Source organism: Camelus bactrianus, chromosome 15, assembly GCF_048773025.1.
Source record: "Camelus bactrianus isolate YW-2024 breed Bactrian camel chromosome 15, ASM4877302v1, whole genome shotgun sequence".
Lineage (NCBI taxonomy): Eukaryota > Metazoa > Chordata > Mammalia > Artiodactyla > Camelidae > Camelus > Camelus bactrianus.
In genome coordinates, this window is record NC_133553.1 from 68,287,046 (window position 1) to 68,310,038 (window position 22,993).

At 52.4% G+C, this 22,993-nt stretch overlaps 5 protein-coding genes and 1 long non-coding RNA gene across 13 annotated transcripts; 3 read left to right on the forward strand and 3 right to left on the reverse strand.

Annotated features, from left to right (window-relative positions):
• Window positions 1-1,278: 1,278 nt before the first annotated feature.
• Window positions 1,279-4,216, forward strand: INO80B (INO80 complex subunit B). Its single transcript, XM_010966598.3, has 5 exons — window positions 1,279-1,435; window positions 1,682-1,874; window positions 2,090-2,208; window positions 2,375-2,544; window positions 3,607-4,216. Exons 1-5 carry the CDS (start codon window positions 1,327-1,329, stop codon window positions 4,135-4,137), a joined length of 1,122 nt encoding a protein of 373 aa, XP_010964900.3. The 5' UTR covers window positions 1,279-1,326; the 3' UTR covers window positions 4,138-4,216.
• A 500-nt stretch (window positions 4,217-4,716) lies between these two features.
• Window positions 4,717-7,158, forward strand: WBP1 (WW domain binding protein 1). 3 transcript variants are annotated; one of them, XM_010966587.3, is made up of 5 exons: window positions 4,717-4,940; window positions 5,266-5,367; window positions 5,915-6,017; window positions 6,138-6,314; window positions 6,487-7,158. In XM_010966587.3, exons 1-5 carry the CDS (start codon window positions 4,872-4,874, stop codon window positions 6,945-6,947), a joined length of 912 nt encoding a protein of 303 aa, XP_010964889.2. In that variant the 5' UTR covers window positions 4,717-4,871; the 3' UTR covers window positions 6,948-7,158. The 3 variants fall into 3 exon arrangements, with proteins under 3 accessions (XP_010964889.2, XP_010964890.2, XP_010964888.2); XM_010966586.3 differs by having other exon boundaries at window positions 4,718-4,940; window positions 5,263-5,367; XM_010966588.3 differs by lacking the exon at window positions 5,266-5,367.
• Window positions 7,159-7,331: 173 nt separating this feature from the next.
• On the reverse strand, window positions 7,332-12,867 carry MOGS (mannosyl-oligosaccharide glucosidase). Its single transcript, XM_074341384.1, has 4 exons — window positions 10,664-12,867; window positions 10,239-10,465; window positions 9,530-9,726; window positions 7,332-9,290 (listed from the first exon to the last, which is right to left on the reverse strand). Exons 1-4 carry the CDS (start codon window positions 11,013-11,015, stop codon window positions 7,547-7,549), a joined length of 2,520 nt encoding a protein of 839 aa, XP_074197485.1. The 5' UTR covers window positions 11,016-12,867; the 3' UTR covers window positions 7,332-7,546.
• Window positions 12,868-13,006: 139 nt separating this feature from the next.
• Window positions 13,007-14,878, reverse strand: MRPL53 (mitochondrial ribosomal protein L53). Its single transcript, XM_010966583.3, has 3 exons — window positions 14,747-14,878; window positions 14,544-14,656; window positions 13,007-14,457 (listed from the first exon to the last, which is right to left on the reverse strand). The coding sequence occupies exons 1-3, from the start codon at window positions 14,836-14,838 to the stop codon at window positions 14,324-14,326; spliced, it is 339 nt and encodes a 112-aa protein (XP_010964885.2). The 5' UTR covers window positions 14,839-14,878; the 3' UTR covers window positions 13,007-14,323.
• Window positions 14,879-14,906: 28 nt separating this feature from the next.
• LOC141573355 (uncharacterized) lies at window positions 14,907-20,788 on the forward strand. Its single transcript, XR_012499031.1, has 3 exons — window positions 14,907-15,046; window positions 15,571-15,950; window positions 18,184-20,788. It is a non-coding gene; the product is annotated as an uncharacterized LOC141573355 (long non-coding RNA).
• On the reverse strand, window positions 15,697-22,944 carry CCDC142 (coiled-coil domain containing 142). 6 transcript variants are annotated; one of them, XM_010966584.3, is made up of 9 exons: window positions 21,870-22,944; window positions 21,482-21,568; window positions 21,252-21,299; window positions 20,982-21,112; window positions 20,796-20,909; window positions 17,027-17,141; window positions 16,615-16,792; window positions 16,298-16,497; window positions 15,697-16,169 (listed from the first exon to the last, which is right to left on the reverse strand). In XM_010966584.3, exons 1-9 carry the CDS (start codon window positions 22,942-22,944, stop codon window positions 15,913-15,915), a joined length of 2,205 nt encoding a protein of 734 aa, XP_010964886.2. In that variant the 3' UTR covers window positions 15,697-15,912. The 6 variants fall into 6 exon arrangements, with proteins under 6 accessions (XP_010964886.2, XP_045359979.2, XP_074197493.1 ...); XM_045504023.2 differs by having other exon boundaries at window positions 17,057-17,141; window positions 21,252-21,401; XM_074341392.1 differs by having other exon boundaries at window positions 21,252-21,401.
• Between the last annotated feature and the right edge of the window lie 49 nt (window positions 22,945-22,993).

A 22,993-nucleotide genomic window follows, 5' to 3' on the forward strand; every position in this document is an offset into this window, starting at 1 on the left:
AATTGGCTGTAAGAAAATTCATTTTAAAAAACACTAAGCAATATTTTAAAATAAAAAAAGGAAAGGAAAGGAAAGGAAATTCACTACAGATCTACACAGTGAAAGTTTCCCAACTTTAGCTTCTAAAGATAATCACCATTTACGGTATAGTATACATTCCTCATTTTTTTGTTATGTATGTAGTAGCATAGTATGCCTTTTAAAATGGGATCACATCATCTTTTAAAAAAATTTTAATAATTTATTATCCATCTCGGTGACTTTTTTAAAATTGAAGTGCAGTCAGTTACACTGTGTCAGTTTCTGGTGTGCAGCACAAAGTGGGATCACATCATCTTGAAACTTGCTTTTCTTACTTCATATGTTAGCACACACAGACCTACCTTGTTCCTTTTTTTTTTTTTTTCAAATTAGGTAAAACATGCACATTTTGTACAGAGTTCAATAGGCACAAAATATTATGAAGAACGTCTCCCCTCACCCTCATTACCCCAACCATCCATCGGATGGCTGTCACCAGTTTCTTGGGTAGCCTTCTGGGGCCTCATTTCTTTTAGTAGCAGCATAGTTCCCATTGTATGGATGTATCAAATCCATGTACCAAATCACTTTGGTGCCTCATTAGAGGCACACTTTGTTTCCAATGCTATTACTCAATAGGACTTAAATTCCATGTCAACTGAACTCCTTTCAGGGAGTGCTGGAGGTCAACAGCTGCAGAGGCTCATGATTTAATTCAAGCAGGGGTACATGGCAAGTGGCAATTTTTAGTTGGAACAATCTCGTCAATTACTTATCACCTCTTAGCCTTTGTTAGCAACATGGTGTTCCAGATTAGATAGACGCACCACAATTCATTTATCCATTTCTCTACTGATGAGAATTTAGGCTGAAATATCATTTGCTCTGCTTGTAGGGCACATGCGATGTTAAGCCCTTTTGCCATTTTGCCGGCAATATAGTTTCTAATTCCTCCGCCGAACTGTAAACTCCTCAAAGGCAGACCGAAGAGTTCGTATTCATCTTTGTATCCTCATAGCATAGCCCCAAATTTGGTCCGGAATATACGCTCACCACGCTTGAGTGTAATAATAATTGAATCGCCAGCTGTGAGTTCGGATCACGATTGTGGGGAGGCGGAGCGAGCAGAAAGCCGCGCCCCTTTGAGCGGTCCCGGCCTCAGAGGGCGCGGAACTCTTGTTAGAAGAACCGTTGTTTCTCCGGGAGGATTTTTAGCTGCAGAGTGCCCCGCACAAGTATGGTCGCTACACACCGGATGTAGCCCGTTATTTGCTGGAATCAGTTCTTCCGCGGGGCGGAAAATGTATGTCTGCCTGTGTCCCAACTATTTCCAGCCCCCTTTCCTTGCTGGGCCCCATGAGTAAGCTGTGGCGGCGTGGGAGCACCTCTGGGGCTATGGAGGTCCCCGAGCCGGGTAAGCTCGGGTAGAGAAAGCAACTTAGGCCTTCACAGGAAAGGAGTCCCTTTCTTGCTCCTCGGAGCTTCGTGGGTACCTCGCCACAGGTGGGACGGAGAAAGGCGGGGCGGAGAAAGGCGGGGCTGTTGTTATGGTAATAGCGTGTACCGCGGGAAGACCAAGCCGCCTCAGGGGTGTTGGGTTCTTCAGGGCTTTCCCTGCCCCGCTGCAGCTGTTCACCATTGACAGGCTCTCCTTCCGCAGGGGAAGCCCTGGAGTTGAGTCTGGCGGGTGCTCACGGCCACGGAGTGCACAAGAAAAAGCACAAGAAGCACAAGAAGAAACACAAGAAGAAACACTACCAGGAAGAGGAGGCTGGGCCCACACAGCCGTCTCCTGCCAAGCCCCAGCTCAAACTTAAAATCAAGCTGGGCGGGCAGGTCCTGGGCACCAAGAGGTGAGCCAGGAGAGCCAAGGTTTTGCTTGGGGTCTTTAGGAGCAGGTAGACAGAGAAGAAGAAGCTGGTTGGGCTTTCCAGAAGGCAGGGAATGGACGCTGTGACTTCAGGGACCAGGTTAATGCGGCAAGAACCTAAGAGGGTGTAGGGAAGGCTAGATGTACTGAGTAGGAAGAGATGATTGCTCAGCTTACAGAGTGGTTGCTTCTCTGCAGTGTTCCTACCTTCACTGTGATCCCTGAGGGCCCTCGCTCACCCTCTCCCCTTATGGTTGTGGACAATGAAGAGGAACCTGTGGAAGGAGTCCCCCTTGAGCAGTACCGTGCCTGGCTGGGTGAGACGGGATCTGGAGGTGGGGAAACTGGGTTTCTCATTATACCTGGTTAGAGGAAGAGGTGTAGTTCTGAGGAAGGTGAGAATTTTGAGTGTCCCAATATTGCCCAAATTGGGGTTCTCCATCTGAACAGTTCTACTTTTAGCTCTCCAACTTTCCTTTCCAGATGAAGACAGTAATCTGTCCCCCTCCCCACTTCGGGACCTGTCGGGGAGCTTAGGGGGTCAGGAGGAAGAGGAAGAACAGAGGTGGCTGGATGCCTTGGAGAAGGGGGAGCTGGATGACAATGGAGATCTCAAGAAGGAGATCAATGAACGGCTGCTCACTGCTAGACAGGTAATTTGGTTCATTCTTGATTCACTTGCCCAATATGTATTGAGAACTTTCCACGTCCTGAGAACTTTGGTAGGCAGAGGGGATATTGGCAGTGGAGAAAAGACAGTTTCTGTTCTCATGGAGCTGGTATTTGTGTGTGTGTGTGTGTGTGTGTGTGTGTGTGCGCGCGCGCGCGCTGGGGGTATAAATAAACAAATAATTTGAAAAACTGTAAGGTGTATAACAAAAATAGGACGATGAAATAGAAAGTAGTAGAAAAGAAACAACGTATCTCTAAAGAGATAACATTTCCAAGACCAGAGAGGCTTTTCAGGCAGATCAACAAGGGCAAAGACCCTGAGAGTGGAACGTGCCTAATTATGGTCAAGAAGAAGAATAAGTGTAAAACGAATGTATGTTTGTATATGTAGGACTGAAACATTATGCTGCACACCAGAAATTGACACATTGTAGACTGACTATACTTCAGTTTTTTAAAAAAACAACTGTGATTACCACGAAAGGGTTGTATGCAGAGAAGTGATATATTTGATTTAATTTCAGTAGATCACTTTAGTTTCTCAGAGGGGGTAATGGCTAGAAGCAAGGACAGCTAGGAAGCTGTTGAAGTAGTCAGATAAGAGACAGTGGTGGCTTGAACCAAGGTGAAGTCGTGGAGATGGAGAATATCTTATGCATTCTGGATATATTTTGGAAATAGACACTTGTTGAGGGAAGGAGAGATTAAGGATAACCCTGAGTTTTGGGCTTTGAGCACTTATCCAACTGATGCTATCCATTGAGATAAAAAGATTTAAAACAACAACAGAAAGCTGGTACAGAGTTTTGGTATGCAGAGCAAGGAGGTAACATTAATTGCTGGTGCTTTTCCCTTTGAGAGACAGGGATCTAAAGGTGAAGTCTGGAGACCTGGGAGGAGGCCATATTAAGGTCTTCCAGGAGAGGGTGCTCAGTCCACCCCTTTTCTCAAGGCCTGCTCTCCATGTCCCCTCTTCCCCCTCCTCCTTTCAGGCGGACCCCGCTTCTCCATTTTCTGACATCATCTTACTTGTCTCTCCCCAGCGAGCTCTGCTACAGAAGGCAAGGAGTCAGCCTTCCCCCATGCTGTCACTGCCTGTGGCTGGGGTCTGCCCAGCCCCCGCCCTCACCGAGGAGATGCTGCTGAAGCGCGAGGAGCGGGCTCGGAAGAGGCGGCTGCAGGCAGCGCGGCGGGCGGAGGAGCACAAGAACCAGACTATCGAGCGCCTCACCAAGACTGCAGCGCCCAGCGGCCGGGGAGGCCGAGGGGCCACCCGGGGCGAGCGGCGGGGAGGGCGGGCTGCAGCCCCGGCCCCTATGGTGCGCTACAGCAGTGGGGCACAGGGTTCCACCCTTTCCTTCCCACCTGGCGTCCCTGCCCCCGCGCCTGTGTCTCCAAGGCCATCCCCACCTGGCCCTCCTCCTCGATGCTCTGTTCCCGGCTGCCCCCATCCGCGCCGCTACGCCTGCTCCCGCACGGGCCAGGCACTCTGCAGCCTTCAGTGTTACCGCATCAACCTGCAGATGCGGCTGGGTGGGCCTGAGGGCCCCGGATCCCCACTTTTGGCTACTTAAGGCCCTCACCCAACCCGGACTGTGCGCCTTCTCCCCAGGTTTCAGTGTCTTCCCCAACCTATTAAAAGTCCTCCGATGCCTTGACTTGTACAGAATTGGGGGGTTGGGGGTTGGGCAGGCCAATTCCCTGTGCACACGTCTTGCCCCCACCAGAGCTTGCGTCGACGCCTGGGAAAGGTCCACCAGGCCCAAGAAGAGTAGCTGCTCCGATTCCGGAGTCTAGCGGACTTTTGGGACCCCGCCTCTTCCAGCGGGACTACCTCCCGTGGTCGGGCGTTTGGCATCATCCCGAAAATAGGGTTTGAACCAAGCAGTGGATACGTCGCTGTTCTGGACGGCCGTTCATTGGTTGATAGCTCAGACCCTGTTCTGTTGTCTGCATTGGCTGCTGTCGCTGTCAATCAGGGCGCTGGGTCGAACCTTGCCCCACTCTTTGTGCAAGCTCTTGTTGTCTGGGAGAGTGGCGGAGGCGCTGCTGCGGATTGGTCACAGGGAGAGGCCTGTGATCCTTCCTATTGGCCCGCCTGTCAGAGCATGATGCAGATTGGTAGGACAGAACAACCTGGGCGCTAGTTGGCAGAGGTCTCACCGGATGGAAGCTCCGGTCGTGGAATGATGGTGGCAGCAGCGAAGATGGGCCGGACTGGGGCCATGGTGGTGGCGGCAGAGGTGGCAGGGGCGGGGCGGCTGGCGGTAGAGGAGACTGTGGTCTTCAGGGGGCTGTAGGTGGAAGCATGGCTCGGGCCAGCGGCAGGAACGGCAGCGAGGAGGCCCGGGGGGTACTTCAGATGCCGCAACAGCAGGTATCCTAGCAGCTCCAAAAACCTAGCACGACAGCCATTTACATCTTTCCCCTTTCTTTGTCCCTGCCTTTTGGGGGGTGGGGGAGGAACTCAAGGAGCCAAAGGAACTGTGAAGTTACTAGATATGTCCCTCCCACTCTTTGTCTAAAGTTTGTAATGTAGATGCAGTTGACTTTGCCTGCAGCTTCATAGACCCCGTCCCAAGGCAGCAATGGAAGCTTGCAGTGGCTCTCCAGTGACCAGAAACATAGCGAGGCCCCAGGGAGGCTCTCTGTCTTGCAGCAGTTATTCGTGATGTTTTTCTATGTGCCTGTTGTCACAGCAGAGTCCAGCAGCGTCTTCTCTTGAGGGAGCAATTTGGAGAAGAGCTGGAACCCAGACTCGCGCCCTGGATGCCATCCTTTATCATCCACAGCAATCCCATCTGGTTGGGAGCCCTGCTCTGGGTCTCACACTGCCCCTCCTCTACCCTAGGGAGCCCGAGACGCAGGGGTGGAAAGATCCAGCTTGGGGGTGGGGCTTGGCAGACCATGGGGGATGATGAAAACAGCTTTGGAAATTACCTTAAACCCCTTACCCATTGTCTGAGAGTTAGAGATAGCTCAGACTGTCATCTAGCTTCTGCCAAAACACCCCCTTAACAGAAAACACCCTGGGGAGCCAGACTGGAGTATGAGAGAAGTCTCCTATAGGCAGAGCTGAAATCTACCTCTTTGTATGTCCACACCTTGCATCTTATTCTCTACGCTGATTCTTGCTATTCCAAATCCTCTCCCATGTTGACAGCCTGTCAGATATTTGAACACTCCTCTCAGCATCACTTTTCCCCCTGCCCATAGATTTCTCTGAGCTAAACTCGGTTCACAGGGTGGGATGGTGTATGTGTATGCAGGGGGTGGGGGTGGGGGTGGGGGTGGGGTGGACAGTGCCTTGGCTGGAATCTCCCTTGGTTCTAAGTGCCTCCTTGCTCCCAGCTTCGAGAGCTGTGTCCAGGAGTGAACAACCAGCCCTATCTCTGTGAGAGTGGTCACTGCTGCGGGGAGACTGGCTGCTGCACCTACTACTATGAGCTCTGGTGTGAGTCTCCAAAGGGGCTTTTCTTGGGTCCTTCTACCCGCCCCCTCCTTGGACCTGAGCCTTCAAGGACCCTTCTCCACAAGGGAAGTATCTCAGCCTCTCCCTCCTCGCCCCCTGCAGGGTTCTGGCTGCTCTGGACTCTTCTCATTCTCTTTAGCTGTTTTTGCGCCTTCCACCATCGACGAGCTAAACTCCGGCTGCAACAACAGCAGCGGCAGCGTGAGATCAACTTGTTGGCCTACCACGGGGCATGCCATGGGGCTGGCCCTGTCCCTGCGGGTTCACTGCTTGACCTTCGTGAGTGACTGGAGACTCGAGCTCACTACCGGCGGCCCCTCCCAAACCAGTACCCCAAATCATCATCCCACGTTCCCTTTTCGAACATTTCAGAGCACTTTTCCCTAGCAGGAAAGAGACCACCACCTCACCCCTGGTTGCCTTCAACCAATCATGACATTCTTTCCTGCAGGCCTCCTCAGCGCCTTCAAACCCCCAGCCTATGAGGATGTGGTTGACCACCCGGGCACACCACCGCCTCCTTACTCTGCAGCCTCAGGCTGCCCCTTGACTGCTTCCAGTGAATGCACCTGCTCCTCCTCCGCTTCTAGCTGCCCCACCTACTGCGAGGGAACAAATGTGGAAGGTGTTTCCTCCCACCAGGGTGCCCCCCCTCATCAGGAGTGTGAGCCTGGGCCAGGGGTGACCCCTGCCCCCATCCCCGCCTCCTGCCGCTATCGCCGCCTGACTGGTGACTCGGGTATTGAGCTCTGCCCGTGTCCTGACTCCAGCGAGGGTGAGCCAATTAAGGAGGCTAGGGCTAATGTCACCTCACCAGATCTGGAGAGCCAGTTCCCTTGTGCGCCGCCCCTAAATCCCATGTCCCAGATCTCCCCTGTGGGGCCAGCTTCCAGCAGAGGGGACAGCCCATAAACAGTTTTGGGAGGGTGGGTGGGTTACTTGCCCACCACAAATAGCCCTGGTCCCAACTCTCTGAGCTCTCCTTGGCCTCTCCCTGCCCTCCTAGAACCTGCTGGAAAGGACTGGAGTCCCACGAAGGGCAGTGCTGGGGGGACTGTGCTAGCTCTACCCCCTAAGACACACACAGGAGCCTCTGATCTCATTAAAGAGATGTGAAGCAGCTGCTTGTGGACTTGGGTGGACTAGTGCTGGACTCACTGCATTGCACTTGACCTGACTAGGTTTGGAGGGGACAGCTGGTAGCCACTTTCCCCACCTTCTCTGAAGGAAAGCAGGCAGCCCTAAGGCCTGGACCAGGGTAAGACCTCCTGGTGAGGTAAAGCTGGCAAAAAAGGAGAGTTTGGCATGTTTTCTAGTTTATTTAGAAAAATAGACTCTGCATTCACATTCACCCCAGGGCTATGTGGGATGACAGTAAGGAGACACCTGAGATGAGTTGCTGAGGGTCTGAAGCACTGGTATGTGAGGGTGGGGGGCACAAGTGAGAGACCTTGTCCCTCTAGTCCAGAGTGCACAAGGGGCCTGGCTCCCCTCCCATCCTCCATCCATCCTCAGTAGTCTTCAGCCATGGCCAGTAGGACAAGGCTGGTCCAGCCCTGGAAAGGGCGGCAGCCCATGCCCCGCCCATCCTGGTCACTGTACTGCTCCCACAGGAAGCCCGTGGCCTGGTACTGCCGCCACACGTTGCCTATCAGATTGGCACGGAGCTCTCTATGGAGCTTGGCAGCACGCGCCTGGTGGGGACCCTGCAGATGCCCATAGTGGTGAAGAGCCCCCAAGGCCAGGTAGTTGACGTTGAACCACACAGCACCCCGCCAGTAGGGAGGATCATGCTCTGAGTTGCGCTGCCTATAAAAGGGGCTGGATGCTGCAAGGGAGCGCAAACCAAAGGAGCTCCAGAGCTGGCGGCTGTCAGCTAGAACGTCCAACAGGGGCCCAAGGTGGGATGAGTTGGGGTCCAGCAGCCGGAGCAGGAAGGGAAAAAGACTGACATAGCCCAAGGCATCCACATATTGTAAGCGAGGGTGAGGCCGGCCCACCACCCGCACCAGCCCCTGAGGGGGCCGAGGCTTCAGCTGGACCGCTTTTGTGTGGTTCCCAAAGTCTGCAAAGACTCCTAGCTCCGGGGCCCAGTGCAGTTCTTCCAGACTCTCCTCTGCCTCCAGGGAGGCAGCCAGTGGGCCCAACTCTGCAGCTGCCTCAGTCTCTCCCAGCTGCTCTGCCAACCGCATCAGCACACGGGCACCCAGTGCCACCCAGCACCGCAGGTCCAGGTGCCGCTCATTGGCTGAAGGGTGTGAAGCCCGGGGATAGTCATCCAGCCCTGAAGGCAGCGTCTTGGGGTTCAGTAGGGTTGGCAAGGCTGGGTCCCGTCCCCGCCAGCGGTAAGATAGTGGCACTGGCCCTGCCTGGCTCTGATGGAGCCAGGAGAACCAAGCATACAGGCGGGGAAAGGCCCTGCGGAGGAAGGCCAAGTCGGCTGGGTCACCACCCTCTAGCATGTGGGCCACAGGCAAAAGCAGGGTTGGAGGGTTGGCGTGGGCTGTCCGTTGCACCAGGAATTCAGGGGGCACCCGGGCTCGGGCCTCATCCCCCAGTACCTGCTCCCGCCCAATCCAGCCGTCAGCATTGAGCAGCCCCAGCCAGTGGCCCAGGGCCTCCCGCGTGAGCTGGGGATCCCACCGCTGAACCACCAGCTGGTGAAAGCCCTCGTCCCAAAGGAAGCCTCTCGGGAAGAATGACCGGGAGGGCACTGCTGTGAAAAGTGGGACAGGTGGAAAGAGGGCTGGGTCCACCTTCTGGTCAGATCCCTCAGCGCCCACGTCTGGCAATACCAGACCCTGTCCGTAGAAGTAGCCAATCCCACCAAGGAGGCCACTGAGAGCGGCCTGACCCAGAGCCTGCTCCTCAGGACTCAGGCCCCTCTCCTTCAGCTGGAAGGTCTTCTCAAAGCGCTCTGTAAAGGCTTCGGCATGGCTTTCCAGGGCCTGGGTCAGCAGACTGCCTGCCAGCTGCTCCACAGCTTGGTTTCCTCCTGCCCGCGCACTGCCCGATTCAAACACCAAGTCCACAGAAAAGGGGACTTTCAGTGTCACCTGTTGTATCAAGAATTGCCCTTGTCCCTGTCCTTGCCCACTGGGGCCTCTGTCCTCCCACTTCAGAGATCCTGGCAAGCCGAGGTAGCGTTCAGGAGAGGCCCCTGGGGGCCGATGCTGAAACCAGCTGTTTAGGCGACTCTTCACCATCTCCGTCAGCAAGGGAAGTCCTGGGTTGGAGGACCAGAAAACATTGTAGCTTTAAAGGAAGAGGATAAACAGAAAATATTATTCAGGAAGAAGTGGTGGGGATCATAAAGAGAAATACGAGGTGCTCAGAAGTCAGGTTGGAGGGGTCTTGGTAATGCAGGGAACATGGAGCCTGGTGAGAAGGGAAATAACTGATGGGAAGACAGTAGAGCCGGGGAGAAAGAAATCAGGTTAAATCAGCACCCATACCACCCCTACCGCCACCCCACACTCTCTTCCCCAAGTTACCTGCCATACTTGGGGATGGTATCCCCTGGACTGGTTGGTGCCAGAAGTGTAAAGCGGAAGTCACCAAGTTCACTGGTGTGTCCACTGATGAACTTCAACTGCCCCTTGGCCCCAACCTCTGGCTTTAAGACTTCCTTCCCATCTGTTACCACATAGAAGAACAGGGACACCAAAGGGAGGGCAGAGGTACCTGTGGCCTGAGTGACCAAGGAGGACAGAAAAACACTGCATTAGGTTAACAGTCTTTCCCCTGAGAAATCAGCCTTAGTGAGGGAAAGGGACACCTGGCAGGAGCAACATAAACAAACGTACATCTGGCGGTGTTGAGGGTCACTGAGGGTAAACACCCAGTGGGATGAGATAAAGAGCTCTGCACGGGGTTCTCTGGGAAGTAATAGTACTTTTGTGCCACGTACTATACTAAGAACTCTACATACTATTTCCTTACAATTCTTACAATTAGAATTTCCTTAGAATTCTTAAAATTCTGAGTTAGGTGTTACTTTTATCCCCATTTTACAGACAAGAAAACCAAGGTTTAGAGACAGATAGTCATTCAGGCAAGTGTTCAAGGCAGGCAGCAGATTCAAACCAGGCAGCCAGACTCAGAGCCCCAGCTATTAACCCCAACTTCATACTGCATTTGCTGGCAGAAAAGGATGGATGGAGGGAGTCTGGGCTTGGGGAAGGGTGTCCTGAGGGCCCTGACCTGAGGCTCTACAGTCACTCTCCAGCTCCAGTCCCCTCCGTGCTGACCCCCAGGCCTCTTGACGAACTCAGTGGTAAGCCTTAAGGCCCCATCCTGGATGTGTTGCCGCCCGAAGGAGAGACCGTCGTGGAATTCCCAGCCATAGGGACCCACGCCGTCCCCCTGCTCACACGTGTGCCTGAGCTTAGGGGTCCCTGGGGTGGTGCCTTGCTGCGCCCACATCAGTCCTGGGGGTAGAATGACCACGTAAGTCAAAGAGAGAGCAGGGGACCTGTCCCTCTAGGTCGCCAAGAACTTCAGGGTCATCCCTCTTCATAACTCTCCTGTCCACTCCTCCCCACTCGTCCTCTGGCGCGAAGCTGGGGCGCCCAAATTAAGTGCCCGACTGCCAGCCCACCCGCCAGCCCACCCTGGGTCCAGGTTACCGGTGAGGAGGGGCTTCGAGCTGCGGGTCTTCATGCCGAAGTAGACGTGAGGGCGGTAGGTGCCCCAGAAGAGGTCCGGGGCCACGGCGGGGCTGGAAGAGTCTGGAGGCAGCGCCGGGGGCGCGGAGTGCAGGGTGACTGCTCGCCGCACACGGTGCCACGACAGCAGCCAGCATCCCAACAGGCCCAGGACCACAGACAGGACCACGATGGCCAGAGCCGCTCCCCCAACCGCGCCACGGGCCCCTCCAACCCGGCCATCCCGTCGCGCGGGGCCGCCCCGAGGCGCTCTCTCAGCAGTCCGCGCTCCTTCTGCCGGCGCTCCGCGGCGGCGCCGCTCGCCCCGCGCCATCCTGGCACGGAGGTCGGCGTCGCGGGGTCCGGGAGAGGCGGCAACGGAGCCCGGCTCTACCTCGCCTCCCTGGGATGCCCGTAGCGCCGGGGCGACCACTGATGTCACTCGCACCTGCGGGCCCGCGCCTCCCGCTCCGCTTCCGCCTCCCGCCGGAAGCCCCGCCCCGCCACGTCAGGTTAAGCCCCAGACCCCGGAACCGTCGTCGCCGGCGTTGGTGTAGGGCTCGTTTTAGGAGGGCCGACCCGACTGGATCTGCGATTATTTGGCGTTCACGCGACTAGCAGGAAAAATCAATCTCGCACTTGCCTCTGTTTTTTTTTTTTTTTTTTAAATAACGACTATAGATTAAGAGCCTGGGACGCAGCCTTGAGTGTTTTATACTTAACTGCTCCTCACCTCGCCCTAACTAGGTGGCTGAAAACTGTGGTCTAGAAAGTTCTGGTAACTTGGCCCTGGCCACAGAACCGCGAAGTGGCTAGCTTGGAACCCAGGTGTACCTAAATCAAGCTGCACCATAAATTGTCCACAGCTATGCTTTCTTTTCTAGTGAAATGAAGTGGACCCAAGAGGGACCCTAAGATCTGTTCCAGTGGTGTCTTTAAGCAACGCCCGTGGCTTTACACAAGTCTTATCTCCACTCTGTCTAGGATTACTTATCTAGATGAACTGTAAAGGGACCATAATGGTGGTGCATGTTCTTTTTCTCTTATGTCCTTTTCTACAACCGAGGAAGCAAAGGCGCTTAGGGAGGGACTGCTTGTGTCCCAGTCAGGGAAGGCTATAGGAAGGAGGTAGCATCTGCACCTCACGTTGACCTAGAAGAGTCAACATCACATTTGATGGTGGTTCAGAAATGCAACTTAGATTTGGTTACTTATTCTCACTAACAGCTCAGCACAAAAGATGGTTCATAAAGTACAAACCCCGATCCTCTCAAAAAACCCTACTCCACACCCTTATGCAATTCTAGCTATTATCACACCTCCCATCCAAATTCTGTAACACATTTATGCTGCATGCCCACTTCTTATTTCATTATAGTCTGATTTCTGGCCCCACTGCCACTTGTAGACTTATTACTTATTTAACAATCACCAAACCCAATGATTGGTCCGTTCTCTTACCTTTTTTGCTACCATTGCACCTGGTACTGCAGCACTTAGTACAAACCTAAGTACCATCATTCATCTTTGTAACCCAATACTAATCAGTTACAGTCAAAAGGTTGATACTAAATATTTGTAAATTCAACAAATATTTTTTGCACACTCTGTATCAGGCTCTATGCAAAGTGCTGGGGATACAGAGAAAACAGCCCCAACCTCCAGTTCACAACCTAGAAGCACAATGCCAGCACTCAATCCATGTTTACAGCAACATCTGGACCATCTTGGTTTCTACAGATGAGGAGTGTAGTTAAATCTGGCCAAAGATAACAACCAGTTAACTATGGACCTCTCAAACTCAAGTCTAGGTTCAGTATTCTTTCTACTATAACCTCAGGCTCTCCCAATGCTCCCCCAATGTTCCAGGCAGTTTACAGGTAGCAATTCTTTTAATCCTCTCAATAGTCCCATGAGGTAGGTACTACCATCCCCATTTTATAAATGAGGAAACAGGCACTGAGAGACTAAGTAATGTGTCCAAAATTACCTAGCTACTTAAGGGAAAAGCTAGGATTTCAATCCCAGGCATTCTGGCTGTTTACTACACTATGCTGTCTCCTGATAGATTTCTTTCTTTAAAGTGGAGGGTAAAAAACAGCTCTTTGAAGATATTACCCTTTTAAGTAGAGAAGCAGAATAGTAATGCGGTAGAAAGGCTATGGGAAATGTATTTGGCAAAGTACACAGCAGCCAGTGCCCAGAGGTCCTTGACTGCCTAGCTGAATATGGTGAAGTTTTTCTCTCATTTTTTCTTACAACCTATGGTAAGAAATAATTCTATACTGCAACCAAGTACATGCACATAGACACATATACACACACTTTACATAATCTATCTATATTCATGATTATATACTTAAAACATTAAGTTGCTTAAAGAATACTTCCCATTCCATGTGCCATACACTCTGATACAATCCTGTAAATTGATTTCACGATTCACATTAATGGGTGACAACCTCGTATGAAAAACACTTCAGGCACAGTACCTAAAAGTACTTTAGGCACTGTTCTCTGAAACAACTAGTAGTAAAATATAAAACCAGTGATGTGCTTTGGAAAGATAAAATTAAGCAGCAGCAGCAAAAATGATTTGGAAAAAGACCAGGTGGGAGAATGCAACAATGATACAGGAGAGTGAATGGGAATGAAGAGAACATTTCAGGAGCTTCTGTTTAAGACAGAATATTCTGAACTTACTGACTGGATATGCAGGAAAGGGAGGGGGCAGAACCAGAGATAATGCTGTGGTTTCCAACTCAAGTGGCTGAGCAGAGGAACTGCCTTTTAAAGGAATGAGAAGTCAGGGGAGGAGGCAAGTACAGTTGACCCTTAAACAATGGGGGTCAGGTTGGGGTTAGGGACCCAACCCCTCTACAGAGTTGAAAATCTGGGGATAACTCTACAGATGGCCCTCCAGAATCCACGGTTCCACAACCGCAGATTGAAAAAGCCAGGAAGTGTTCTACTGTAGTATGTATTTATTTTTTAAAATAGGCATATAAGAGGACCCCTGCAGTTCAAACCCAGTTGTTCAAGGGTCAACTATACAGAGTATGTAAGATTATATTTTGTATAAAGAGTGTTGGTAGAATTTGGGTAAAACTCATAGTAGATATCCTGACTATTGCACAGGATTTGATATTTGAGGCAAACAGAAATGTAGAGGTTAACCCAAGAGGGTGGTTCGAGTCCCCACCCCCCCAAAAAAGAGAAAGAAAAGTAGTATGCTTATAGGGTTAAGAGAAGAAAATGGACCTGAAAGTAAAAGAAGTTCCACAAGGAAGTGAATTAAGAGTGGTAGATGCTACTGAGATGGAAAGATGAGGACTGAGGAAACAGCACTGGATTTTCTAATAAGAAAAAGTATCTTGAGCAGTGGTGGGAGAAGCCAGATTCAAGAGTCAAGCAGTGAATGATGGTAAGAAAGTGAAATAAATTCAAGTTTCTTCAGACCCCTCCCCATCTTGTTTCCTCCCAGAAACACTGGTTGGATTTATCGTCACGGGGCTCTTTCTTTTGGGGGCGCTCTGTGGCCCTCCAGATAGTGATTTGAGAAATTATTAAGTGACGGTTTTCTTAGATAAGTGTCCTTAGCAGTTTCACGCTAAAAACTGCTTGTTGGTCCCTTCTGCGCCGTTAGCGCCCAGTACTATCGCCAGGCTTGTCCCCGCTCGCCGCCGCGCCCCTGGTCTGGACGTGGGAGGCAAAGGCTGTGAGCATTTCCTGGGCAGTGAGGTGCGCGCCGCGCATGATCAGGCGATGCCCGTCTCCTGGGGAAGGAACAAAGGAGTCAGGCGCCGGGAGGACGGCGGGTCCGAGGGCGCGCGACTCCCGCCCGACTCCCCACTCGACCCACCGAACAGTACGTCCACGCAGGGCTCTGAGCCGTCATGCCTCACGTCCGCAATCACCGAGCAGTTGAGGTTGGTGGAGCGAACCTTCTCGCTGCTCACTGCCTGGAGGAAGGTCCTGCGGTGAGAAAACGGCGTGAGCAGGGGGCAGAGGAGGCCAGACCCCAGGCAGGAGGAAGGCGCGGCCCCACCTCTTTCCCCTTCGTACCTCGTCGACTCCACGTTCTTCTCGAAGGGGCAGAATTGAACCCGAACCTGCTTAACAGGGCGGAGTCCGAGCCGAGCCAAGGACACCGCCATGGTGACCTCCGCCCCGGAAGAACTCGTGCCCGGAAGTGTCGCTTATGCGACCGGCTGTGAGCGGCGCGCTTTCGCAGGCCGCAGACCTTCGCGGGGTGAGCGTTGGTCCCCAAACCGCTCCCTTGGGCTCCCGGCCCGAGAGGAGGAGGAAGGCCAGGAGGGAGAGATGGTTTCCGCACAGGGTATGGGGGCCCAAAGTAAGCGGTCAGTAAGTACTGCCTATCATTAATAGCCCTCTTGTACCGCAGTGAAGACAATAAATCAGTCGTGCAAAAGCCGTTTGCACCTGGCTCCGACACCACGTCTCTTGCAGCCTCTTCCCCTTTGTACCGTGTTGTGCCAGATCTAGGTTAACGCCATCTTAAGTGCTGGTCCCATCCGAGCAGAGGGCACTACCACGGCAGGGATTATATAAGTACCAGGGGGTAAAGCCTCTCAGGGAAATGAAGATTAAACATGTGGAACTTCGAGTAATCAAAGCTTACACATGAAGGTCCTACAGCTCAATATTCTTAAATGACTGAAAATAGTAATGGGGAGGGGAGCACAGAGTATATAGACGGTGGGGCTGATCCAGGAGTAGAAATTACTTTTCCACTGTCGTGGTTCCTGATGAATTAACTTTGTAATAGTTCCTGACCTTTTTGTGTTTAGCCTGGCTCCTGGGACCTAAGAGAAAGTGGCATCTAGGCTCCCTGCCTTCTGTTGTTTTTTCTTTTTCCCTTTCCCCAGGGATCCAACCCTACAGCCTTACGCCCAGCGTCTGGCCCCTTACTACCCGTGTCTAGCCCCAAGACGTCTCCACTGATGGGAACTGAGCCCAAGCCTTCCAAGGATGCTGACCTCCAGGTTCCAAGCTGTGGTTATGCCTTTTATTCTGGATTCCAGGCACTGGAGTGATGTTGGATTCTTAGCTTTTTAAGTCCAGGCTCTGTGTAGCTTATGGTTCTCAGGTATGCTTTCTTCCAAGCTCCCAATTAGGCTTTTTAAAAAAATATATATGCATTTCTGAATGTCTGGGCTTTTTCAGATAGAGATGGGGAGCTTATGCTCTCTGGCTTCTGACCAGGCTCCTTAGGATTCAGAACTGGTTCCCAGGCAGGAAAGAAAAGGTAAGTGCCAGCGCGGGTGCTGGTGCTGCCTCAGGGCAAGCCAGGCCTGCTGATTTCCTACCAGGTAAGCCTCAGGGCTAGGTCCTCCTCCCCATAGTGTGCTTAGCAGCTGAGCTGTCTGGGCTCGGGGTGCTCCAGGCTGAAGAGGAGGCTCCAAGCTCTCCAGGCTGTTGAGGCTGCTGCTGGGCAGGTCCGTGTTCAGGATGTCATTACATGCACCTGGTAAGGCAAGAGTGGAAGGCAGGTGGCTGGCAGGGAGACACTGAAGCCAGATCAATAATAAGGATGGGGATGTGGCACAGAAAGGGGTGAAGAGAGCCTGGAGTTGGGGAAGGAGAGTGACTCACAGCAACAGGAAGGCCTCCTGTGGACTTGAGTCTTGGGCAAGGGCTGCTGCAATAGACACAGCAGTGCCCCGTCCAGCTGCTGGAAGATGCTGAGCATGAGCAGAGTCTGGCGAAGTTCTGGGGACAGGCCCCACTGCTCCTCCTCCAGCAACTCCCGGACCACTGCAAAGTCTTGTCTGAGCTGCAGCGCCCCCTGCAGGCTGAAGGCCAAGGTACAACGTGGCCACCTGGCCCTCCTGCCTCTCCCAAACTGCTCTATCCCCCTCCCTTTTCCCAGTTCCATTCATCCCCCAGCCTCTGCCTCCTTTTCTCCCCACCTGAACCGGATCCCATGGGTGAGGATGTGGTTGAGCCAGGCACCCAGGATGGCAGTCAGCGCCTGGCTGAGGGCAGGGGCCTGGGCTTGGGGTGGCAGTCCTTGCAATCCTTGCAACACAGGCTCCAGTATCCTGCGGACCACCAACCCAGCATACTCACTAGGAATGCTGGGAAGTTCTGGAGTGAGAGAAGAGAAAGGACAGGATATGAAGCTAGGGAGATCCATCAAAGGCCCTAATGGAGCCTTTGGGGTAAGAAGGTAGTATTTGGTGGGGGGTGGGGGTGGGGGTTGCAGAGCACACAGAAGGTGAGGACAAGGATGGACACAGAGGGCTGGAACTAGGATTTGGAAGGGTTAGGACACAGTTACCCTCCAGGAACCTGGAAGGGGATGCTGGGATGAGGAGTTACCAGGACAGAGACGATGCCGCCAGTACCGACCCCGTGGCATATAGAGTTCGAAGTCCTGTGTGGCTTGTTTATGACATTCTTGAAAAAAGAGACCTAGTGACTCTTCTGGTAGGAGCTGTGGGGATAAGGAGAAAGTAAAAGGGACTTATCTGTGAGGGACTTGTCAAGTAATCTGCTCTTGTAGATCTGAGGTGTTTACCCTGGCATCCATACAGCCCCAGAAACAGAATTGTATGCATAATTGTATGGCTTGGGCATTTTCTGAGGAGAGATGCTATAGCTTTTATTGGGTTTTCCAAAAGATCTGGACCCAGAGAAGATTATGGACAATTGCCATAGGATTACCCAGCTCTCCTCAGCCTGGTTCAGAGGATGGAAATCCTCCAGGTTAATTTTATTCTACAGTAATGTTAACAGGAAAAAAAGAGGGCAACATGCTCACCACCACCAGGGTTCAAAAGTGAATGCTAGAGAGGGAGGTCTACATGATGGGCAGATAGGCAGAGGCTGAAGAAAGAAAAGGGAATTGTACCATCTTCTGCCTGTTGTCTATAAGGGAACTGTGTGTACACCGGGAGCAGTGACTCTAACTTTCTGAGACTCAGGAACCTTTGGAATGTCCTCACACTGAATAGTCCTTATAGCCGCTTGCATTTCTCCAGAGCAAACTTAACCCGTAAAGCAAGAAAAGGCGCCTGTGCGGGTTTGGTTTCTTTGGTTTGATAGGTTTTGTTTTGGGAGGGGGAGGAGACAGCAAAAAAGAGGGGTCTCTACAGCCTGTCTTGGAGAAGAACCTCAGGAAGTGGGGTGTGTAGTGGCAGGTCTAAAGAAAAAGTGACTGCATGCCAAGGAGCCTGAAGAGAGGAAGGGACCTTAGCTTGGGGGGACGGGGTGCATAGGCAGGGAGAGCCCACGTGGCTCCTGATATATATTCTGACCACAGCCTGTCTAAATCCAAACTCTTATCCCCAAAACTACAACCCCCTTCTTATTTGTGGCACAGAAATCACCCTTTTGTCAACTGACATTTGTTAGGAAATTCTGCACTCAACACTCTGAGGAAAGACAAGGTCACACTATGGGACCGTCTTTTTCTATACGACATGACAGTTCAGCTGAGGAGAAAACTCATGTCTGATTCTTCTTTTTCATCCCAGAGCTGTAGTCAGTGGAATACCCAGAGGAGACACCCAGCAATGCGGTCACCAGGCGGAGGGACAAGGCATGAAACTGCTTGGGATAGTGTTTGGTTCACACGGTGCGCACACCATCCCTGTCCCTTTTGCTCTGTTCTCATCACAACTACCAAGAGCTGGACCCTTCTCGTATTACACCTCCCCACCTCCCTTTTATCCTGACCACCACCGCTGGATCAGACTCTGTCACTGTCTTCACTGTTCCCCTCCTGCTCTTACAATGGCTCCTATCACTTAAGAGATAAAGTCCAGAATCTGTGGGCTGGTGTTCAGTGCCCTCCACAGTTTGATGACAACCTACTTTTCCACAGTCCTCCACCCCTCCCCTTCACACAGGCATGCGAGGACGAGGGCATGCTCATGTGTGTACACACACACATACACACACCCCTTCTGCTTCAGTCAGGCCATCTCCCCACTGCTCCTCCAAGGAACTGTAAACTGCCCACCTCCAATAACCCCTGCTACTCCTCTGAGGCTGCCCAGCTGCCAGCTTGAGCCATAGGCCCTGTAAGGAGCTTCTGTTTCCACGTGTCCACCGTGGCATTCCCTGCTAAGAGCTCCCACAACCATCACTGTCCACCCTATTCATGAAGAGCCTGCTCTGGGACATCACTGTCCACCCTATTCATGAAGAGCCTGGAAAGAGGCAGCAGTAAATTGAGGTGGAAATGCCCAACAAGCAGATGCAGATGGTGGGTTAGGGCTAAGCTGAGGGGAGGCAGGGTCCACAGCACCAAGGCACTGTGGAATGCAGAGAGAACAGAAGTAGAGGGACAAGGGCTGAACTCTGCAGCCATGCCGCCACTCAGGGCAATGAGGAGAAATCTATATTCAACTACTGATGTGCACTTAGGATGCTTCCATATCTTGGCAATTATAAATAATATTGCTATTAATAGAAGGGCGTATGTATCTTTTTGAGTAAATTCTTATTTTGTGGTTGGCTTTATTCCTTTGATAACTGTGTAAGTTTAAAAAGCTAAAGCTCTAAACGTTCTTAGAAACAATGAACGGTACATATACGTAAATTAAAAGTATATATGCAGTAAAAAAAAAAAGTCTATCAAGCCATGAAAGACACAGAAGAAACTTAAAAGACATATTACTAAATGGAAGAAGCCAGTCTGAAAAGGCTACAAACTGTACGATTCCAACCAAATGACATTCTGGAAAAGGCAAAGCTATAGAAACAATAAAAAGATCGTGGTTTCCAGGAGTTTGGGGAGAGGGAGGGAGGGGGGAATGAACAGATGGAGCACAAGGGATTTTTAAGGCAATGAAATTATTCTGTATGATACTATAGTGGTGGCTACATGTCATTATGCATTTGTCAAAACCCATGGAATGTACAGCATCAAGAGTGAACCCTAATGTAAACTATGGACTTTGGTTGATAATAATGTGTCCATGCTAGTTCATTGATATGTACCAAAGACGCCACACTGATGAGGGATGCTGAGTGTAGGGGAGTATATACGTGTGGGTGGGGAGGGCTATGTGCGAACCCTCTGTATTTTCTGCTCAGTTCTGCTGAAACCTGAAACTGTTCTAAAAGAATAACGTCTATTAAAAATTTTTTTTTTAAAAAGGAGAAACCTGAGCAGTAAGCGGGAACAAAAAGCAGACATCACCCATGGTAGTAACAGATACTGTGTGAAGTGGGGACAAATTAAAATAGAAGTATGAAAGGTTTAATTCATAAATTTAGAAGAAAATAAGAAATGTTAGAAGAAAAAGCCAAAAGTGGATGGAAGTTACCACTGTGGAATCAGGGTCAGAGGTGGGAGCAGGGGCCAATGACAGTGCTACTTTCTCATTAAGAAGCCTTCTAAAATAATATTCTATTTCAGTTTGAATAAAAATACAAGTTATACTTTTAGGAAATAGAAGAAACATTGTATCAAAAACTAATATGTAAAGGGAAGACAATCATTTACCTTGCTTGTTCTCAACAAAATATACCTCAAAGTAACCAAGTAATTTATGAGGGCAAGTTTCACTTTATAAGGAGAATCCAGCTGGTAAATGAAGAAGGAATGATAGAATTGGTTTTTTTTTTAATTTTATTTATTTGGGGGGTAATTAGATCTATTTGTTTTTAGAGGAGGTACTGGGGATTGAACCCAGGACCTTGTGCATGCTAAGCATGCGCTCTACCACTTGAGCTGTACCCTCCTCAGGAATGATGGAATTGGAATGTCACCACTTTGCATCCCCCAGTGAAATAATGGATGTAGACAATGACCATCAATCATCAGTGGCTGTGAACAGCACACAGTAAGATTCTACGTGGGGGTTGGTGGTAGGATGTAGAAATGAAATAAAACTGACCATGAGCTGGTAAGTGTTAAAACCTCAGTGGTAGGACTATGGGGTCCATTATACTCTTATCTCTACTTTTGTGTATGTTTGAAATTTTCCATAATAAAAAGCTAAATAAAGAACAAGAAGCAAAGAGCAAGAAAAGATAAATTTAGCGGTGCTTCCAAGGCACTGAGATGTTCCACCATCACCACAACCACCCCACCAACCCCAAAGCTGGCGACTGTCCTGTCCCCTGCTCTCCTCACCTGGACCTGTGCAGTCAGCTTCCGGATCTCCAGGCCCAACTGCTGCTCCACCTCCAGGGCCAAGCTTTCCTCTGAAGCCAGGCTAGACAGAGCTTCTGCCTCACGCAATAGAGGCTTTAGCAGAAACAGGGAGTGAGATCAGAGCCCAGCCCAGAATTCTCCCCTCCCAATCCCCTTGCTACTCACAGGTAGGTCCTTCAGGGTCAGGAGCAGGAAGGAACCTGGGGCCCATGCTGCCAGGTGCTTCTGAGTTCTGCTCCAAAACCAGAGCAAGGTGGTCTGCAGGGTACAGAGCCCCAAGGCAAGAGGTGCAGGACCTGGGGAGGGGAGGGATGGAGTATCTGAAGGGCCACAGAACACCTTTGGGAGGAGGCAGGCTTCCGAACAGAATGGAGGAATAAAGTGGGTATCCCCAACTGTCCTTCTGTTCCCCCCATCCCCAGCACCTTGTCTCACCTGGAGGCTGCCAGAGGAGCATCCCTGATCTGAGTTCTCGAAGGGCATCTAAGAGAGGAGGGAAGAGCTTTTGCAGAAGTTCAGTGGTACTAGAGGATGAGGGAAGGCTGCTCTGATCTCTACCAGCAGATCCCAAGGCCTGACAGAAGCCTGAAGATGAGGGGGGCACGGTTTGATAAGGAAGAGGTGTACTGGGGGTTAGGTTGCTACCAATACCCCTTCCTTCTCACCTTGGTCCCAGCTCCAGAGAAGAGACTGATGAATTAGGTTGTGACACAAAGACGCCAGCTCCTTCTCACACTCCTGAGGCAGTGATGCTAGTGGGAGAAATAACCCTGGAGCCTGAAAACAAGGCCTTTCTTTTCCACAACCACTGCCCACTCAATGATGGGGGAAAGGGGAGGCTTCCAAGACCAGCATGGAAAGCAAGACTTTGCCTTGAAAGCCCAGAAACTATAGCTTGAACTGCACCCGCACCCCCCACCCCCGCTGATGGGGGCGGTTGTGGGGAGTTCATCCTGAAGGGCTTGCTTTTGTAGTCAGGCTGAGAGGTGAGTGAGCTAAATATAGGAAAGAGACCCCAGCATTCCCAAACGCCCACCCAGGCCTGTCACTCACCCTGACCCAGTGCATTTTTCAGCTGTTGTGCCGCTTCCCTGGGGTCCTTCCAGGGTCCTAGATTTAGGTCCAGACTTTGCGCACAGGCTGCCCACAGCAGGGTCCAGTACTGGCTCCACAGGGCTCCAGCCCCGCCAAGCCCTAGTCCAGGGCTGACTGGACACGCCACGCCCTCCATCAGGCCCAGTAGCCCTGGCAGCAGCTCGCGCTCCTCGTGGCACCGCCTGCGGAGCTGGTCCCGCAAGCCGGATACCCCGAGCGCCTCATTCAGCCAACCTGCTACCAGGCAACCCCGCTCCCCTGTCAGGAGGCGGAGCACACGGGCCGGGGGAAAAGGGCGCGCGGCCCCTGGGACGTGGCTCAAGGCTTTTCCCTGCAGCTGGTGGTAGGCGGGAAGCGCCAGCAGCAGGTCGGCGAGTTGGGACGACAGGCCCGGGCTCGCGGGCGCCCGGCCCAGAGCCCGAAGCTGCATCTCGATTGTAGCCTCCAGGCGTTGGGCTGCTAGTCCGATGGGGCGCGCCAGGAGGAGCGGCTCGAGGGTCTCCTCAAGGCCGCTTCGCAGGACTGCCCCTCTGGAAGGGTGCGGCAGCAGGTCGCGGCACAGCTGAGGCAAGGGGCCGGGGCTGGGGCTGGCGGGTGGCACGCCGGGACTCAGGATCCTCAGGAGGCGCACGGCTGCCTGGAGGCGGCGGGCGCAGTCCCGGGCTTGGAGGAGCTGCTCTCGCTCCCGGTGCAGCCGCAGGAACACCGCCCGGAGACGCTGCAGCGCAGGCGGGATCGGGCCGCCAGCTGCCGGCTCCCGCCCCCAGGCCGCAGCGCCGGCCTCGCGGTGCTCTCCTGCGTCTGCCGGCGCCACCCAGCATGGCTGCCCTCCTGGAGCTCCGCCGGGCCGTGGGTCCAGGCAGGGGATGCTCCCGGCAGCCGGCAGCCCCGGCCTGCCACGAACGTCCCGGCGGAGAGCGCCCGCCCGCTCGCTCTGCCACTGCTCCTCCACAGTGCCCCCGGGCTGCGCCCGCAACGACGGCACGGTAGCGAGCGGAGACAGAAGACCACCGGAGCGAGACGCCTGGGCCATGGGACGGCCCGTGTGGAACGAACCTAACGATTCCCACCTCCCCGCGCCG

Bases quoted from the DNA above. Each gene is read 5' to 3' on its own strand.
- MOGS (XM_074341384.1), bottom strand. From the start codon at position 11,015: ATGGCGCGGGGCGAGCGGCGCCGCCGCGGAGCGCCGGCAGAAGGAGCG. The intron at 10,466-10,663 runs GTAACCTGGACC...TTCTACCCCCAG, and splicing joins CTCGAAGCCCCTCCTCACCG to GACTGATGTGGGCGCAGCAA. The intron at 9,727-10,238 runs GTCAGGGCCCTC...TTGGTCACTCAG, and splicing joins GAGTGACTGTAGAGCCTCAG to GCCACAGGTACCTCTGCCCT.
- WBP1 (XM_010966586.3), top strand. From the start codon at position 4,872: ATGGCTCGGGCCAGCGGCAGGAACGGCAGCGAGGAGGCCCGGGGGGTA. The intron at 4,941-5,262 runs GTATCCTAGCAG...CTGTTGTCACAG, and splicing joins TTCAGATGCCGCAACAGCAG to CAGAGTCCAGCAGCGTCTTC. The intron at 6,018-6,137 runs GTGAGTCTCCAA...CGCCCCCTGCAG, and splicing joins CTACTACTATGAGCTCTGGT to GGTTCTGGCTGCTCTGGACT.
- MRPL53 (XM_010966583.3), bottom strand. From the start codon at position 14,838: ATGGCGGTGTCCTTGGCTCGGCTCGGACTCCGCCCTGTTAAGCAGGTT. The intron at 14,657-14,746 runs GTACGAAGGGGA...TTCTCACCGCAG, and splicing joins AAGAACGTGGAGTCGACGAG to GACCTTCCTCCAGGCAGTGA. The intron at 14,458-14,543 runs GTGGGTCGAGTG...TTCCTTCCCCAG, and splicing joins CTGCGTGGACGTACTGTTCG to GAGACGGGCATCGCCTGATC.
- CCDC142 (XM_074341392.1), bottom strand. From the start codon at position 22,944: ATGGCCCAGGCGTCTCGCTCCGGTGGTCTTCTGTCTCCGCTCGCTACC. The intron at 21,569-21,869 runs GTGAGTGACAGG...TTCTCCCACTAG, and splicing joins GAAAAATGCACTGGGTCAGG to CATCACTGCCTCAGGAGTGT. The intron at 16,498-16,614 runs GTGGGGAGAAAA...CTTGGCCTTCAG, and splicing joins ACCCATGGGATCCGGTTCAG to CCTGCAGGGGGCGCTGCAGC.
- INO80B (XM_010966598.3), top strand. From the start codon at position 1,327: ATGTCTGCCTGTGTCCCAACTATTTCCAGCCCCCTTTCCTTGCTGGGC. The intron at 1,875-2,089 runs GTGAGCCAGGAG...GCTTCTCTGCAG, and splicing joins CAGGTCCTGGGCACCAAGAG to TGTTCCTACCTTCACTGTGA. The intron at 2,545-3,606 runs GTAATTTGGTTC...GTCTCTCCCCAG, and splicing joins GGCTGCTCACTGCTAGACAG to CGAGCTCTGCTACAGAAGGC.